This window comes from Seriola aureovittata, chromosome 3 (genome assembly GCF_021018895.1).
Source record: "Seriola aureovittata isolate HTS-2021-v1 ecotype China chromosome 3, ASM2101889v1, whole genome shotgun sequence".
Taxonomy (NCBI): domain Eukaryota; kingdom Metazoa; phylum Chordata; class Actinopteri; order Carangiformes; family Carangidae; genus Seriola; species Seriola aureovittata.
Window position 1 is genome coordinate 13,350,706 of NC_079366.1, and position 17,709 is coordinate 13,368,414.

Sequence of the window (17,709 nt, forward strand, 5' to 3'; positions counted from 1 at the left end):
TGCAAAAAAATAAATGCAAAACACAGGTATAGTCTGGTCCACTATATAGACTAGGACTTGCACTATGAATCCATATTATAACAATATTAATTTTTTTTTTAAATCAATGGGTTAATGTAAAAATAAAGCCGTATATGCATGTGTTGTCATCTCTAGGATATGTTCTTTTGTTTTAACAACTCAAACACATTGTTTACATTTGTCATTAACAGTTGGCATTGCATGGTCTAATTAGTGAGCTATACTGGTTTGAGACCCTCATCACAGATTATGGCCTTATGTGGGCAAGAATTCAAATGATTAATTTATTAATTGATTAGTCCATCAGCAAGAACAATTTGGACTATTGTTCAGACAAAACAAGCAATTTGAGGATGTCAATTTGCATTTTGGGAAACTGTAATGGTAATTCTTCATTATTTTCTGATGTTTCTTAGACTAGTTGGTTGATGATGAGAATAAAAATACCACAAATACCTTATGAGCAGTTCAAGCAAAGGATGTTTCTTTTAGATTTTCTTTTGAAGGAGTTTTAGAGGTCTCAAGGGGAAATACCCAGTATCTCGCAAAAAGCTAAATAATAAGTATAATAGTGTACAATATTGTTTTACTTTATTTGCAAACACCATGTTCATGTACACTGGGTGGAGTGGTGCCCATTATTTGTCATTTGATAGCAATGGAGAAATACACCCTCTTCCTGCTATCGCACTTGTGTGATGTAAAATATGAAAGGATAAAAAATTGTCCAGCTGCTTATGTTATTTATTTAAAAGACTACACAACATTGAACGTGGAGTTCATGCTTTTTAACCATTATAATTTAAATTTATTGATATTTGTTTCTTAATAAAGTATCAAACAAGATTGAGTTTAAAGTGAACAGTGTCAAGGATAGCCCATGAATAATACAGAATCAAATCAATCTCCGTAAATAGCATTGCACCTTGTCCCAGTATCCCTATAACACAATAATATCATAGATAAATTGCATTTATATTCTCTGTTTTTAAATTAAATCAAAAAAAAAAAAACATAAAAATATCTGCCCACATCAGACATGTTTGGTAAACAAAGGCAACTCAGCAGCAATCATTTTGGCTAAATAGAAAGCTTTGCAGAAGAAGACTTTTCCTGAGTTGAAATGTACATTGTAATTAACAATATGGATTTCCTATGTCTAAAAGTACATTTTTACCAAATCACATCAGTGACTAGATAACTCAGAGTATGTTGTAAACATATCTAGAATCTTGCATATCTAGTAGAGTTGTACGCTGGAGTGTAACCAGAAGCTTTGGAGGAGGCAGGCAGCATTGGTAAGCCTGACACTGGGTCTTGCTTACAGCGATCCAGGGCTTGTTTGTAGCTGATCTTCTCCTTTGTGATTGGGTCTACAATATCCTTGATGTAGGTTGACTCAGCCTGAAGCTCCCTCATCATTGTGCTGTCAATCATTTTGGACCCAATGGCATCCAAGATGCTTACTCTGCGGCCAGTGTTGGGATTGATCAGCCCTCCAGTCTGGTGCTGTGCCTCCATGTAGCGAATGGCGCTGTCCTTCGGCATCCAGCCTTTCTGAACAGCCTCTCCCACAGACAAACACTCTCTAGTCATGGGGTCTTCAACACCAGCAAAAGCCTTCTGGGCATTGAGTAGCCTCTGGAGTTGACTGTCCTCAATGAGGCCTCTTGTTGCTGCCTTGTGAACTGTGTATCTCTCTTTGTTGCTGATATCTATGATGCCGCCTGTTGCTGCCTGAGCCTCCAGAAGCCTTTGAGCGGTGGTGGGGTCAATCAGTTTACGCAGGGTGGCGCTGCGTATTGTATAGCAGGTGTCAGTGTTTGTATCCATTACTCCAGCAATTGGGTGGATTGCATTAGCAATGGAGAGGTCTGAGGTGGCTGATTTCACTGTTGTAGTGGACTTTGGGATGACTGAGTTAAAGGGGAGTTGCTTTTTGTTGTCACCTGCGACCAGCAAGGCAAACTCTGAGATGGGAAGCTTGCCTTGTTTGTACTGCTGTAGATCATACTCTGTCAGCCTACCTTCCTTCACGGCTTCTTTGATGGAGTACTGCTTGCCACTCTTGCGATCCTGCAGTACAGATGTCTCCCCATCAGGTCCCATGGAAGTAATCTCCTCCCAGTCACACTCCAGCTCCTGCAGATGAATGTACTGTTGACGATCAATCAGGCCCTGCAGGTAGGCATCATAAGGAGACATGTCTTTGCCTGTATCTGGATCCAAAATGGTGATTTTGGTGGAGACATTGGTCTCTTTGGTCCTTGTTTCTGTCTGCTCCTCTTTGTGCAGATTCAGCCGAAGCTCTCGAATGGTGCTGTCTCGAAGATGGATCGTGTCTTTTTCGTCGAGGATCTCCCTCTCCAGACGCTGTACATCAGACTCCATCTTAAGGCTCTTCTTCCTGCTCATCTGCGTTCTCTCACTCATTAGTCGGCTCTGCTGCTGGAAAGAAAGGCTGATGTCGTGTCTCTTGGCATCCAGTGTCCTGAGCTCCCGAGTGAGGTCCTCCTTCTCTCTCTGTAGGCCATCCCTGTTCAAAATCAGGGTAGACTCCTCTCTGGAAGTGCTAGATTTGCTGCTCGTCAGAAGGTTGATCTTATCATTGATGCGTTTGATTGCATCCTCGAGGTCTTGTCTGTCAAATTTATGCTGAGTCACCTGTTCCCTCAGGCGATCCCTCTCACTTTCGACAGCCTGGTCTTTCTCAACACGGACAACTTCTTTGTACACTGTCCTCTCACCAGACTTCTCTTTTTGCAAGATCTCAAGCTTTAGAGTGATGTTACGAATGTCTCTCTGGAAACGCAGGACATCACTGGTTTCTTTGTCCATATCTGACCGAAGACCACTTGTCATCCTCTCGAGTTTTGGGTCCCTCTCAACCTTCAGCACCTCCTCAACAACAATACTTTCCTCAACAGCAGGTGGAGCGTTTTCCAGTTGTGTAATGCGCAGTCGGATCTCTCTGAGTTCAGACTCGACTTGAATCCTCTTTTGGTGCTCATCACTCTCTCTCAGGATCCTCTCTTTGTCTTCCACCTTTGTTCTTAGCTGCTGCAGCTCAAGGTTTAGCTGACGCCGAGTCTTTACTTCTTCATCCAGGCTCCTGCTGAGCCGCTCATGCTCGACTGCCTGCCTTGGGTCCTTCTGTAAACGCAAAACCTCCTGCACAACCACTTTCTCCTCAGGTTTCTGTCTCTCCAACAGGATATATTTGTTTTGCAGGTCAAACACCATCTCTTCAATGTTGCGTCGCAGCTGTGCCTCCTCCCGCACGTCTCTTCTCAAGCGATCAGCTTCTTTCTCCAACAGTGGATCAGGTTCATACTTGATGACTTCTCTGGTGACGAGTTTGGTTTCTATCTTGGACTTTTCAGCCTTCCATTCGTCCCTCTCTCTCCTGAGCAGACTCACCTGATCCTGGAGGGAGTTGTAAGTGGTGTGTAAATGGTTCACCTGATCATTTAGCCTCTGGATCTCTTTCTCATTTTCAGGGCTCCGCTCCTCCTTAACCACCTCTTGGAGAACTTCCTTAAGCTCCACCTTGGGCTTCTGAGAACGAAGGATATTCAGTTCAGACGTGACCTGGGTGAGCTCCCTCTCTATATCAGAGCGGTGCTTGTTGGAGTCTTGTATGTCTTTCCTGAGCCGCATTATCTCCACCTCAGTGTTTGGGTCTATCCGGTAGATCTCATTAACAATTTCCTTCACTTCGACTTTTGGTTTCCAGCTTTGAACTTCTCTGTAGCGGCTGTTGAGCTCCATCAACTCTTTGGACAAAGAGTTGTTTTCAATCCTCTCATCCTCCAGGTTTGTTCTAATCTTCTTAGATTCAGTGATGAGGTCAGGGTCTTGTTCAATCTTTTTCACTTCCTTTGTGATGATCTTAGGCTGGATATTAGGAATCAGCCTCTCAAGGGCATTAATCTGACTCCTGGTCTGGAAGATTTCATCATTGAGGAGCTTGCTCTTGTTGTTCTCATCAGAAATTTCCATCTCAAATGTTCGGACTGCTCTCACCATCTCTGGGTCCTTTTCTACTTTCAACACCTCCTTCTTAACCACCCTCTCTTTGATTGGTGGTCGCTTCTGCTGGAGAATTGTGACTTCTGTCTTCATCTGGATATGCTCCCCGTCTCGCACTCGAACTTCATCTCTCATCCTTGCTATTTCATCTCTCAGCTTACTGGCCTCTACGTCCAGCTGAGGATCTTTCTCAAACTCTGTTACCTCTCTGGTCACCAGTTTGGCTGGAGTGTTTTTGAGGTTGTCTTCCACGATGGTGATTTTCTTGTTAAACAGCTCGACCTCACTCTGAGTGGTGCTATGCCTCAGGACCTCTTCATGCAGTTTACTCTGCAGATCAGCCAAATCACTCTCCAGCTTTGGGTCGCGGTAGTACTGTAGTACTTCTTTCTCTTCAATGCGCTCCACTCCTCTGCGACTTTTCAGTGACAACATCCTATCTTTAAAGGTTCTCAGGTCTGCCTCAGTATGAGTTGTCCTCTCCTTCTCTTCCTGCAGCTCTTTTAAAATACTGTCTAGCTCAAGAGCACTCTTTTGCTGGTTTTCAAGCTGCACTTGTTGCTGTGCCACCAGGTGAACTTTCTCCTCATTCTATAGTGGTAAATGAAAGTGACATAGTTTTAGTTGGTTTAAACTGAACATATTTATGTAGTGGAGCACATGACAAAGAAAACAACATTAATCAAATTTTTTTTTTGTTTTATTTATGCCCTGTTATCTTACTTGTAAAATGAGATTCTTTGCCAAGCCCATCTGTTTTTGGCGTTGGGTGTTTTCTGCTGTTGCTTTAGCATAACGGTTCACTAGATCTTTTTCCTGTAATAAAAGAGTTACAGCAAACCATCAGCCACTTGTACCGATCAAACATAGATAATTTAACCATGATAAAAATGGAAGAGCTTAAATGTTACCTCTTTCTGAACAGCATCTGAAAGTGTGAGTATTTGAGGTTTTTTTGCAACAGTGACACCAGAATCCTCAAGTGTACTGTTGTACTTATCCACGTTGGCATCGTACTCCTACACAAATGTGAAAAAAAGGTAATGAAATTTATATCTCTGATGGTAACATGAGGAGTTTTTTATTTTCTTTTTCAAGTGCCTAAAACACCTGTCTCTCATTAATATAACATAGTTAGTTATGCATTCATAGCCCTGTATTATGATCCATTTGATACTTACACTGAGAAGATTCTGCAGGTCTTGAGACAGGTCAGACACTCTGTCCATGTCATCTCCTTTCCGCTTCAGGTCATCCATCACCCTCTGTAGTGATATGTTTAACAGAAGTCTATTACTATGAGTAAATGGGTAACATATTCATCTCGTTTTACTAGTACTAGCTTACTACTACTATTTACTACTACCACTACTCTCCACATGATGCGTGGTATGTATGGTCAGGAGACGGTCTCACCTCTTGGGAGCTCTGCTTCTCAGTGACCTGAGACAGATCATCGTTGTAGTTTATTTGGTTTGTCGGCAGGTTGTTCAGGAAAGAGTCGAGGGATTTGCATGTGCTCTGGAGCTCCTGGTTCTTGGTTGTGGCTTCTTGTAAGATGTTTTCTCTGAAAGGATTGATCAAGATGATTCATTTTTAAAATGTGACACTGTAAAAGCTCTGCACCATGATACGTTTAAAATTCAAATGTCAGGTTTTGTTTTGATTTCACACCTTCATGTGACATTAATTGACTTTTAAACAAACAAGAGAAACATCTCAAATGATGAATGATGTATAATACATTTGAGTCCAGGCATAGTAGTAAAGTTGTATACTATAGTGGATGCAACCTTATTACACATTGGGATTGTCTATGATCTGTGAGCAGTATAACCAAAAAAAACGATTTTCCATTCCCCTGTTCTATCACTGGAATATTTTTACATGGCTGAAGAGGCAAAACTATCATAATTTCACTAAAATAAAGCACAGATTAGAAAAAACACCAAGTTCATATGTGGCCAAAATTATGTACATAATACATATTCCTTTGCTTTTAATCATCTTGTGACGCCACACATTTAACTTGTGACTCTTTGGAGCCCAGCTGAACTAAATGATTTGATTAATTAATGTCTGTGAGTAAGAAAATCCTACCGTAGTCTGACTTTCTAAGTAAACTGAAGTGACTGGACTGATTGTTCTCAGTCTGATTCTCACCTCTCCTTCAGCTGGTTGGCAACGTTTGCATAACGGGTCTGCAGCTGCTTGACTTCAGTTCTCTGGCGCTGGATGTCGGGGCAGTACTCTTGGTAGCCCTGCTGCAGAGAGCTGCACAGCTGCTCAGTGGTCTCCAGATCCTGACTCAGCTTCTTCATGTCATCCTGAGCTGCTGCCACAGACTTACGCTGGTACTGATCACAACAAAGGAGACAAGCTATTTGAAATATACACCAGCTGAATCTATGAGTAAGGGGATCACCTTTTTTCTGTGGTAGATGTAAGATTTTAAAGGATTTCCTCACCTGGATGTCATTAACGCGGGTTTGAATAGCATTTGGCGAATCGGGGATTGGACCATCTTCACTTAGCTTCTTCTCAAACCCGGAGACAAGACCGTCCACCTTCTTGATCTGACTCTCCAGGTTGAGTGATGCATTTGCTCTGAGAAAAAAACATAAATGTGTGCTTAAAGTTATTACAATGTTTGAGCAAAACATTTTAAAACAGGTATTTTTATTGGAGACAAAACCTTCCACCGTGCCAATGCATATATGCAACTTCCCAAACATCTGCTTACTTCTTGGTGTAGAGGTCTGCAAGTTCAGCAATGCTATTGTGCTTGTTGTTAGCAGCACTCAGCTTGAGTGGGAGTGCAGAGGAGGTGCCGCTGGGATCTGTGGACAGCAGAGGCTGCAGGTCGGCCTGCGCTGCCAGCTTCTGCTGCTCCAGAGCCTTCAGGGCCTTGGCAGATTGCTGTAAGGAACAAATATAGATACTTTCATTAATCAGATCATCCAGGGTTCCTCTTTGATCAAGCTGTAAAGAGACACCTGATGGCCTATATGTTTTCTCAGAAGCTTTTCTACAGTTTCAACAATATCATCACCTCCGACCAGAAATTTTTACAAACACAACGCCTCTGCTCATGCAAGTAGCCTGAGGGAGTGAAGAACCAGAAATGCAGTATTGTATGTAGAGGGAATGGATACAGGTAAAAATGAACAGGAAGAAAAAGACAGCTCAACAAAACCTTATCATTAAAATGATACGCCATGTTTTTCATCGTCATATCTAACTGCAGTAGTAGTATTGTCACAAAACTGTAGGGGTGTGTTTTGATTGTTGATGTTGTGTTGGTGATTACAACTAACGTATTCATGTTGTAATAAATGTTGTAAAAATGTGACAACTTTGCTGCTGTGAACAGCTTTTTCATTCCTGTTCAGAGTGACCACTACAACCAGTATGTTATGATGAAGAGGAAAATTAGGCCACATGGATGATATTTAGTAAATTTGATGTTCCACACACATTCCTCCTAAACCTAATGAGCTTCCAGAAAGAACATCAGCAGAGAACATGCAAAAAAAGAGCAGTCTCAGTTCAAATAAATTGTCTGCTAAAACTGTCTAAAACTGTCAGTGTTGATTTGAGTTTACTCCTCTCACCTCCTGATCCCTCAGCCTTTTGGCCAGGTCTCCAGCTGGGTCGGTGCGGCTGAGTGGGGCTCGCAGGCGGCTCAGCATGCTCTCCTCAGCGCTGGCCAGGTCACTGTCCAGCTTGTCCAGCTGCTGGCCCAGGGCTCTTATTTTGGGGTCCAGTGGGGCAGAAGACACCGGGGCTGAATGAAGGAACAGGGAAGTTGATTCATTGACTGATCTGATTTTGGCTTTAAAACTATCTGTGCAACTGCTGGTGAATAATTATCACGGTTTTTAGAATCAGTGATTCCATACAAATTAGGATATTGAAGGATTTAATTTATAGATAATGACCTGATTGTAGGGGCCTGGAGTTGTCTGATTTGTGATTCTTCAGGGACGCCACAAGAGCAGCTCTTCTCTTCTTGATGTCTGCCAGTTCTCCACCCAAACTGATGAATTAAAAACAGAGAGGAGTAGAAACAGGAACAGTGTTACTGACATGTTCTTGCATTAAATGTTGTAGCCGCTTAATAACAAAGCCATGCATTACTCACAGGTCAACTTTGTCAATGGCCTCTGAGTCAGGTGGTGGGATCTGGAAGCAAACTCCTGGGAAGCTTTGCGTTACACCATCAGTGGAGATGACATCCCAGTTCTCGTCTGAGTTTGATGTCAGGGTGAACTTCTCCTCTCTTGCCAGAGCAGCCTACATAATAATAACAAATACAACACATCCAAGAGTTTAGACAGTTTAGACAAGAAACATAATTGAATTGAAGCATCTCAGCTACAGATATTTGACCGAATGTCTGACAAAAATGTAACCTCCACCTTATCTGTGTCCCAGTCACACAGGGACTCCACTGTGATGGGTCTGTTGGGGGCGTTGCGTCGTAGCTTCAGAGGAGCGATGGTGGTGCTGCGTCTCCTCAGGTCGGCCAGCAGCTGCTCACTGTTCTGCACAGCCTTCTCCTCCCCCTGGTGGGAAACGGACGGAGAGGAAAATATACTTCAGAAATACCAATCTCATGGTAGGTAACAACAAATCGTCATCTCGTGTGTTATCCTGGAATTATAGCTTAATCCAGGTTTGCTCCAAAACAGGTCAAACATTTACCTCTTGGTGAAATTTCCAAAACAATATCCTACATAATGTATCTATTTCTGTTTCCAACCTTGTTCAACTTTAACATAGCTTATAAATGTACGTTTTTTTTAATCTTTTATTGAGCACAGCAGATAAAAAGAAATGATACTGAAAGATTATGTAAACAAACAAGAAATTGACTTTTTCAATCTTGTTGTCGCCCCATTCCACCTGTCTATTCCCTTTCTCTCCCGTTCTTCCTTCTTTCTCCTCGTATGTTCAGCTCTCATCCCCTCCTCTCCTCTTCCTCCCTCCATCGGCTTAATCCTTAAACTAAGTCAACTCGTAGGACTGTCTGCACAGCATTGACAGTAGACGTTCCTGTACCTCGAGCTGCAGCAGTGTCTCCGAGTTGCTCTTCTTGCTGATGGACTTGGGGTCCAGGCTGTTGTTGAGTCTGGTCAGTGTCTCTGACAGTTGGTCAGTGTCCATTTGATACTGGAAAATACCACCAAAACATTTTTTTAAACTATTATATAAAACTTGAATGTGTATGTATTTAGTGCATTAGAAAAGACAAAATGTGCCCACGTCCCCACACAAACTTAACAAATTGTGACGTTTTTCTACCTTTTTGAATTCCTCCACATTGTCCAGGTGCGACTCTTGACAAATGCAGAGATTGAGGAATTTCTGCCACTCATTTCGTACAGCATCTTTCTGAGCCTGGAAATATAATGTAAAGAGCTCAAATCAACCTGGATTACACAACCTTCAGAGGTTAAAGCTAATGAAAGTTTGGGGTTAGTTACATATTTAAAGATTTAGATTCCGGGTGACGACATGTACCTGTATTGTGGCACTGGCAGGGTGCTTCAGTTCAGTGAGTCTGTCTCCTTCATCTTGGATTTTATTCACCTCACTCTCGTGGGACAGCAGACTGTTGTTCTTGAAGTTCTGATTGACATCAAATGAAAGCGGCCTTATTTATTTTGCATGTTTTGTCATCCCAGTGTAGAACAAATATATTGGATCATTCTGGACAAGCAGTTATTTAGAATTGTGTATGTTGCCGGGAATGTGATCTTTCAGTCCTGACCTCGTACTGCCTGCGGATGTCAGGTGGGTCAACCATGCGGTCACTCCAGTCCTGCTTCTTGATCTTGTCCTGCTCTTCTCCCAGGAAAGCCAGTTCCTTGTTGCAGCCCTGCATGTATTCGTACAAGCTGTTCAGGTAGTGGCGACGCCACTTGGAGTTGTCCTGGGAAAAAAAGGCAAAAAAACTATGAAAACCTGTCCTGAAAAAGTTCTGAAAGTACAAACATTTATTCTGACACATAAACAGAAGAAAGTCCAACTGTAAATCTTTCCATTAAAATCTAAAATAAACTATCACATGACAGTTGTCAAACACTGTCACTGAGTAAATATTCGTCGTGTTGTGATGGTAAATAGAAAGTGACAAGAAAATTCTCAAAGATCTTCTAATGGATGTTCATGCATTTTCTTTTCTAGTCATGATTTTTCATCATAAAACTCAATAATAAATGGACAATAAAAACATTGTTATTACAAGTGAACAACTCAACTCACCAGTAGATTGTTGTATTGTTTCTTCAGGGCTGTATAGTTCTCCTAAAAGACAAGATAACATGTCTCATTGGCTGCCAGCAACTGTTTTTTATTAAGAACAAAATGAGTAATGAAGGCAAACAGAACATTAATATCTATGCTAACTGAGGATACCCAGAATATGATGTGAATGTTTTTTCATGTAAACACGTTTGTTCACCTTGCTGCCAGCGGAGCTGACGCAGAGCTGCGAGTTGTAGGCCTCGACCTCTTTGTGTAGGATGTTGTGAGCAGCAATCTGCTTCTCTAGATCTGCCATGGTGGGGCCGTACTCCTCCACATTCACCTGTTTCTGTAAGCACAGACAATAGAAGAACATCACTAATGGTATGTAAATAACCTCCAACGGGCGAGTACGACAGGATGAGGCACTCTGTAATTAGTTGTGTTGATAAGTCGCACGGATTTGGTTAATGTGTTTAAAGCATAGCTTGTATTATTCTGTTGAAACAAGTTTAAAAGATAAGGCTGGCGATTTTCGTTTCCCAATCTGTCAACCTGCCAAAGCCCATTTGTGCCTGTTTTAAATCTTTACGAATATATATTTATATTTTTCATTTTAATTTTTCTAAAACAGCTGGGCGCTGTGGTTACTACAACAGGAATAAATGGTGTAATAGACAATAAATTTGTCGGGGACTACTTTCAGTGGTGGATTAATACACATCTGGTATGTAAGAAAAATCCAGAACATTGCCAGGTTTATTCTTTACAGTAGTCCTAAATATTCAAAGAGATTTTAAGCAGACAGCACCAAATGTTCAGACAGTGTTATTATACTTACTTGTTTCTGGTTGAAAACAGGCCCCCAGTCGATTCTGGGCATCAGCGACACATCATCGATCTGCTCGTAGATTTCTCGGTAGAAGGCGCAGTCCTTCAGCCAGCGCTCATGGAGGTGGATAACACTGGAGAAACAACAAACTTTGGTTAATATTCATGCACACCCACAGTGTTCAATTTTAAATAAATTAATAATAATATTTAGACTAAAGCCAGAGTCAGTTACATGACTGGCCCTGCACTGTTTGTTATGATTAACAGACAAAGACTTTGTAATGAAAGGAGGCATTATGAAATAAAACGGTTGCAGGGAAATATTGCATTGTCTTATTTATTTATTTTATATTTTAGCCTCCATAGCTAGTAGCATTAGCTTTAAGGTGGGGACCGATTATGTACCAGTAATCACTTGCAATTAACTGGAGCTGTTGTGGACTTTAAATGTGTATGTGTGGTTTTACATTTGAAACATCACAAAAAGAAACTTTTTTTAACAGCTATTACAGCTAATTTAGTTTATTTGAATGTTAAACCTTCCTGAATGCTGCTGTGAGTTTATGTTTTATATCCTCAGTACAGTCTCTTATTAAAGATTGAAAACGCTCTGAAGAGGCTCCACACTTCTCTGCAATGGAGCAGCTGTAAATCTTCTGTTTTCTATTCATTCAGTACCAACTCACTCGCTCTCTATATCTTTGGCTTGCGGGTGTTTGAGCTTCTTGGCTTTGTCCACATCGAGGAAGAGGTCCTTCAGCAGGCCCTCAGCCTCGCCCAGTTTGTCTGAGATCTCGGTCTGATGCTCAAAGGGCTGCTCTTTCTTGTCATTTTCAGCGTCCTGGTGGAAGCAGACAACAGGTGAGATGACAGTGAAGGAAAGTGACGGTATCGTTAGCACATTAGTCCGTGTTTGTCATTCCCAGTGTGTTTGTGTGTCCTCACCACAGCGAGCAGCTCTTCCGACCGGAGGATGTCTTTCTCCACCTGGTCGGCATTCTTTTGCATCTGGGCGATCAACAAGACCAAGCCGCTGGCCTGGGTCCTGCAAGGGTGAGGGGAAGGGGTCGGAAAAGGTCACAGATTAAACCACAAGCACCAATCAGATGGTGTATTATCCTGAAATGGTTCAGCCTTCCCCTATGATGTTCCACAGTTCTTCTCACAGTGCCAAATCCTCTGCATCTGAGCACCCAAACCCACCCGCAGACATGGCTGGGTTTTCCTAATTGCATCTTATTTTACATGCAGGTTTGCTTCTTGCTACTCTCAGGAGCCCTCAATGACAAACAGTAATCTTGATCATGACTGAAATACTTCCTGAACTTACATGAACATCAGGATGACACACAAGACACCACACAAACTTTCTTTTTAAAGTTTTAAAAATATAAACTTAGAAACACTTAAAATCCCAATGATGATTAAGGACAACACACATTTTAAGATCAGTTTCACATAACAATGTATTGTATTGTATCTTTCCACTCTTGTATTATCTCACTGATTATCAAGTTCATCATGATCAAACAACCTGACAAATCACGCACTGTCTCAAGAGCTACTGGGATGGCGTAGAAAATCAACCGGCTCATCCAGAATGCTGTTGCGAGTCCTCACTAACACCAAGAAAGTGGAGCACATCACACCGGTCCTTAAATCACGGCGCTGGCTTCCTGTGTGTCAAATTTTTTAAAAATCTACTTGTCTAGGAAGCACTAAATGGTGTTGAATGGTACGTTAGTGAAGCATCCAGACCCCTCAGGTCATCCGGGACGACTTTACTCTGTGTTCTGAGAATCAAAACCGAGCAGGGCGAAGCAGCTTTTTAGTTCCTATGCTCCCCACCTGTCGAACAAGCCTCCTGAAAACCTGAGGTCTGCTGAAACCGTCAGCTCATTTAAATCAGAGCTTAAAACAAGATTATTTGGCGTGGCTATCCAATAATTAAATACATAACTTCTTATTAATCTTTTACTATTTATTTGCTTTTGCAAATGCAATTTTAAAGTCTTCTTCATGTCTTATTTTTCCTGTATTTCCATGCCTTCATAAAGCATTTTGAATTGCCTTGTGTCTGAATGGATCTATATGAATGAGCTTGTCGTGGCTCGGGTCGGTGTGAGGTTTATATAGTTTCACCGTTAGAGCCACACCTGAAACGTTCCTCAAATGCTAAAAATTCCACAGTGACTGTCACTCCCTGTCACGGTTGGTGCTGCTCTCGAGAAGGTAAAGCGATGCCTCAGACGGACAGAAGGCGGAGGAAATTCTGCTGCGATGAACTACACTCATAAAACTAAATAAGAGCTCAACTGGCAGTTATAGAGTCAAAAATCTAAAGATTTGGGGTCAAGAATTTTACTAAAAACAGCACAGGATGTTTAACAGTTTTGGAGACTTTTTTTTTTTTGATTGAGGTGAAATTGTCTTCTCACTTATAATGAATAGGTTTTTCTTCAACAGCTGCATAAAAGCAGCCCATTAAAGGAGAAACTTGCAGTATGAATTTCTTACTGATTTCACATATTTTACACTTCCAGGCGTCAAAACTGTAGTTCATATATAGATACACATTCTTTTTAAAAATCTGGTTTCTGCTTAATCAGTGCACATATTACTTCACCTGCAAGTTGCCTCTAAAATCAGTTTGACATCAGTTGGGAAAGTAAAATGAAGTTACACAGAAAACAACAGATCTGGACTGACATGTCATAAATCATTAAGAAATGTGGCCAGACATTTTACATATTAAACTCCTGTTCTTCTCCCCGAGAGTTCAGACACCAGGGCTGATTGTACAACCTGTAACGAATTCATTCACGCACCCTCTGAAATACTGCTGATGTGTAACACCAGACCGAAGAATGTTGGCAAACCGTTCAGCACCTCACTGGTTCATCTATCTGCATACCAAAGCTACCTCAGAGTACAAAAGTCTCCCTGGGGAGAAAAGAAGCAAATGTCTTACAAGACAGATTTACACCTGAAGAGCACATTTGACACAACTCTTTAATGATGGTGCGACCGAGGAATGTAGAGACCGGCTCCTGCACTGACTCACTGAGGTGTGAGCTGATCTGGTTCTGGCCTCCCTATTCCTGCTCCCTCAGCAGGAAGGACAGGTGTGGGCCACACACACACACACACACACACACACACACACACACACACAGAGTACACATAGTACACATAGTACACATAATACACACACATTATTTTTAATTTCCCCCCATTTTCAGCCAAATAACTACTTAAAATCCCCACGGTTAGTTTTGAAGAGAAGTGCATTCAGGCAGTCGTTATTTTGTCTCTGATACTGCGAGTGAGTGAGATGTTGGAGGTGAGGAGGCGTTGTTCACTCTGCATGGATTGGTGGAACAAATATCATAATATGATCTACATGCTTTTAGCACCTGGTCTATCCTGGCTTTGTCTGTTATGAGTCGGCTTGTTTTTTGAATGTCTTCAAAACTAAAAACTAAAAACCTGTCATTAAAGCTGAGCTTCTTCTTTCTCACACATTTTCACATTTTAAATGTTAATGTTTCTTTTGGTCGAGGCATAATTGTGATTTAACTTTATTAAATCTTACTGAATGAGGCTGTTGAGGACATGGATGGAGGATGTGACAGAGGTTTGTCATCTTGTCAAGTGAATGTAGTCAAGAAGCTGAAGGAGAGGTCACACCCACAGTCGGGTGTGTGGTCTGATGTGTGTCTGCCTCAGGCATGTGCTTTTTGTAACAGTGTGTGCTTCCTCTGATGTAGGGTTGCGCACTGAGATGTTGGATCTGCAGTTAGTTTTAACTCCTCACAAACAGCCGGAGTTCGCCTTTGTTTAGTTAAACTCTTAAAAAATGGCTGCTGCCTGATCACAGTGAGCACTTCTGTCAACAGTACAAGCTCCTTTTTATGGTGTGTGTCAGCGCTCTGTGTTTAGGTAAAGCTAAATGACAACTTTTAGTGACAAAGACTGCAGTTTGATCAAAACAGGAAAAAACAATATAATGTGCTAAAAATGATTTTCATCTATGAATGATCACGGCAGGAAAGCCAAACAGATATCAGCCATGCTCCGTTTGACTTGAAAGCAGGATAACTGGATGACCCACATAATTCAGAAGGGCTTGCCAGCCTTTTTTTGGTTTACTTAGTTGCAAGATGACAAAACACGAACCACAAACACTCCCTGATATGATTTCACATTTCCTCCCAGCTTACAGTTAGGATTATGAAATGTAATTGTGTTGAAATTTTGGGGCTAAAAGAGATGGGAAACAGATTAAAAGAAGAGGACAGGAAGTCAGCTTGAAGGTGACGGTTCTCTGCAGCGTATCGTCATCAGTCATCAGTGTCAGTATCAAATCACTGTGTCGCTGTGATGTAAGCGACAGATCGCATCAGCAGAACAAGATGGCTGCCTGTGGCACCCTCAGACATCACTGCTGATGGGCATCATGTCATCCGGACCAGCACCCACACACACACACACACACACACACGCACGCACACACACACGCACACACACACACACACACGCACACACACCACTATGTTCTGCACTTTACCTGTGCATGTTGTTCCTAATTATAAATTGTGTTTTCCCCATTCACCTGGGAAGTGAAGTGGGTCTTTAAATTTAGACACTGCAGGTGTGAAACCAACAGAACTCAAGTATGATTATACATTACTTTGTTACCTTAAATTACAGCTGAAACAATAATTAGATGAATTGATTAGTCAGTTGATGGAAAATTAGTTGGTGTCCATTTTGATTATCAATTAATCATTGAAGTCGTTCATCAAGGAACAATGTTAAACATCTACTTGTTCCAGCTTCTGAAATGTGCTGCTTTCCTCTGTTGTCATCATGTTAAATACACTGAAGCTGAATATCTTTGGGGTTTTGACTAGAAACTTCAAATCATCACCTTGGGCTCTGGAATACTGATCTGGATTTGCTGACTAAACAATTAATTGATCTTTTGAAAAATTACTAAAGCAATTAACTGATAATGAGAATAATCATTAGTCACAGTCTTATGTTACACTGTCTTATTGATGTAACAGGTGAAGGAAATGTCTTAAGTGAGCTGAGTGACCTGTCCTGTGTCACGCCGTAAACTACGGTTTGGAACCAACGCCCACATGACAGAAAGAAACCAGCTGAGCAGTGCGTGGCTGCCCTGCCTGTCCTGCCCTGCCACACCTCAGCAGACAGACGACATGTACAGGGCAGGGACCAGATGTAACCACGGGCTGGTCAGCACCTTCCTGTGAAACCCCGTCAGCGTCAAAAAAGGGGCAAAAAGATGAAACTATCAGTCCGTTTGGCAGCTGAACTGAAAGCCATTATGGCCATGAAATGACCTTAACACAAGCGTGTCTTAAAGGTGAGGGTTCGTCATCATCGCTCTTTACCTTCAGTAAGATCAGTAAGTCAGAGTTATCTGGCTCTGGATATCTCTTTACACATGTAGCTGATTTAAGATGCTCACACTGAATGAATTTCATTCTTCATCTCCTTCTGTATAATGTGTAAAACAGGTCTCGGACATTTTACATGTTACACATGTTACACATTAAACTTTGGCCCCATTGTCTTTTTAATGTGACTGCAAGCAGCTCTCTACCTCCACCTGCCAAGGTTAAGTCCTATTTTTAAAAATCACTTTTTTGTCCAACATGTATTGGAGTCTGGGTGAACACCGGCAGTCTGGTTGTCTCCTGATACTTCAATCAGCACTTAGAGACAAGTGTGTTGTGGTAGATGTCAAAAGTCTAAATTGGCCCATAAGTCACATTTTTGGAGGCTTCAGTGCTTGAGAATCGGGTGGAAAAGAACTGATAATAATTTCCTCTTGTGTGACTTTCACTTCAAGTCATAAACATATTTTCACTAGTTTCACCTGTTGTCTTAAAGCACAGTCTCCCACCTCATGTTTACAAAGTAAACCTGACCTCAGGCTCTGTTAACAGACTCTTGAAAAGCTCTCAGCATCACTGAGGATTAATCCTGACACCACTCAGTACTTGAATTCAGTGGAGCATACAAGCAAACTTGCATTTAAAATTTCTTTCAGCCCAGCCACAGTATAACAGGAGGGAAACCACGGCACACACGGAGAGAACCAGGACAACGGCACGCACAGGAAACATGACACAGTCCTCAGCTCAGGAAGAACAGGAGGAGGGGGAACATGACCGAGATACAGTGTCACCACACACACACACACACACACACACACGCACTCATGCATGCATTCAAAACTCACTTGTTGATCTTGCCCGAGACCTTGGTCGCGCTGTCCTTACTCTCCTTTCTCTTAAACATCCTGGAGGTTGTGGGTGGGGGTCAAGCGGAGATCCCACGGAAATCTCTCTTTCTCTCTCTCTTATTCCTTCTTCGTCTCTGTCTTCCTCACCCTGTGGCTCCCACTCTGTCTCTCCTCTCCCTTTGGCTCCTCTCACACACACTCACGTCAGCACAGTGTTTGGCACTGGCAGCTCCTCCCAGACAGGTTAACAGGTGTGTCACCGCCCAGACATCCACCTTGCAGGGGAAGAC

The 17,709-nt window shown here is 42.0% G+C and overlaps 2 protein-coding genes across 2 annotated transcripts in view; one reads left to right on the top strand and one right to left on the bottom strand.

Annotated features, from left to right (window-relative positions):
- Positions 1-151, top strand: part of ten1 (TEN1 subunit of CST complex) — a 2,312-nt gene extending 2,161 nt beyond the window's left edge. The window contains exon 3 of the mRNA XM_056372614.1: positions 1-151. This exon is cut by the window's left edge and continues 696 nt beyond it. The gene's annotated coding sequence lies outside the window, so the exon portion shown is untranslated.
- Positions 152-604: 453 nt separating this feature from the next.
- Positions 605-17,677, bottom strand: evpla (envoplakin a). The gene is made up of 22 exons (XM_056372599.1): positions 17,417-17,677; positions 12,085-12,184; positions 11,826-11,980; positions 11,147-11,270; positions 10,523-10,654; positions 10,324-10,365; positions 9,830-9,991; positions 9,580-9,687; positions 9,361-9,456; positions 9,118-9,228; positions 8,475-8,621; positions 8,198-8,349; positions 7,995-8,092; positions 7,668-7,840; positions 6,797-6,972; positions 6,522-6,660; positions 6,217-6,410; positions 5,470-5,620; positions 5,235-5,318; positions 4,965-5,072; positions 4,777-4,869; positions 605-4,644 (listed from the first exon to the last, which is right to left on the bottom strand). The coding sequence occupies exons 1-22, from the start codon at positions 17,473-17,475 to the stop codon at positions 1,246-1,248; spliced, it is 6,003 nt and encodes a 2,000-aa protein (XP_056228574.1). The 5' UTR covers positions 17,476-17,677; the 3' UTR covers positions 605-1,245.
- Positions 17,678-17,709: the final 32 nt, after the last annotated feature.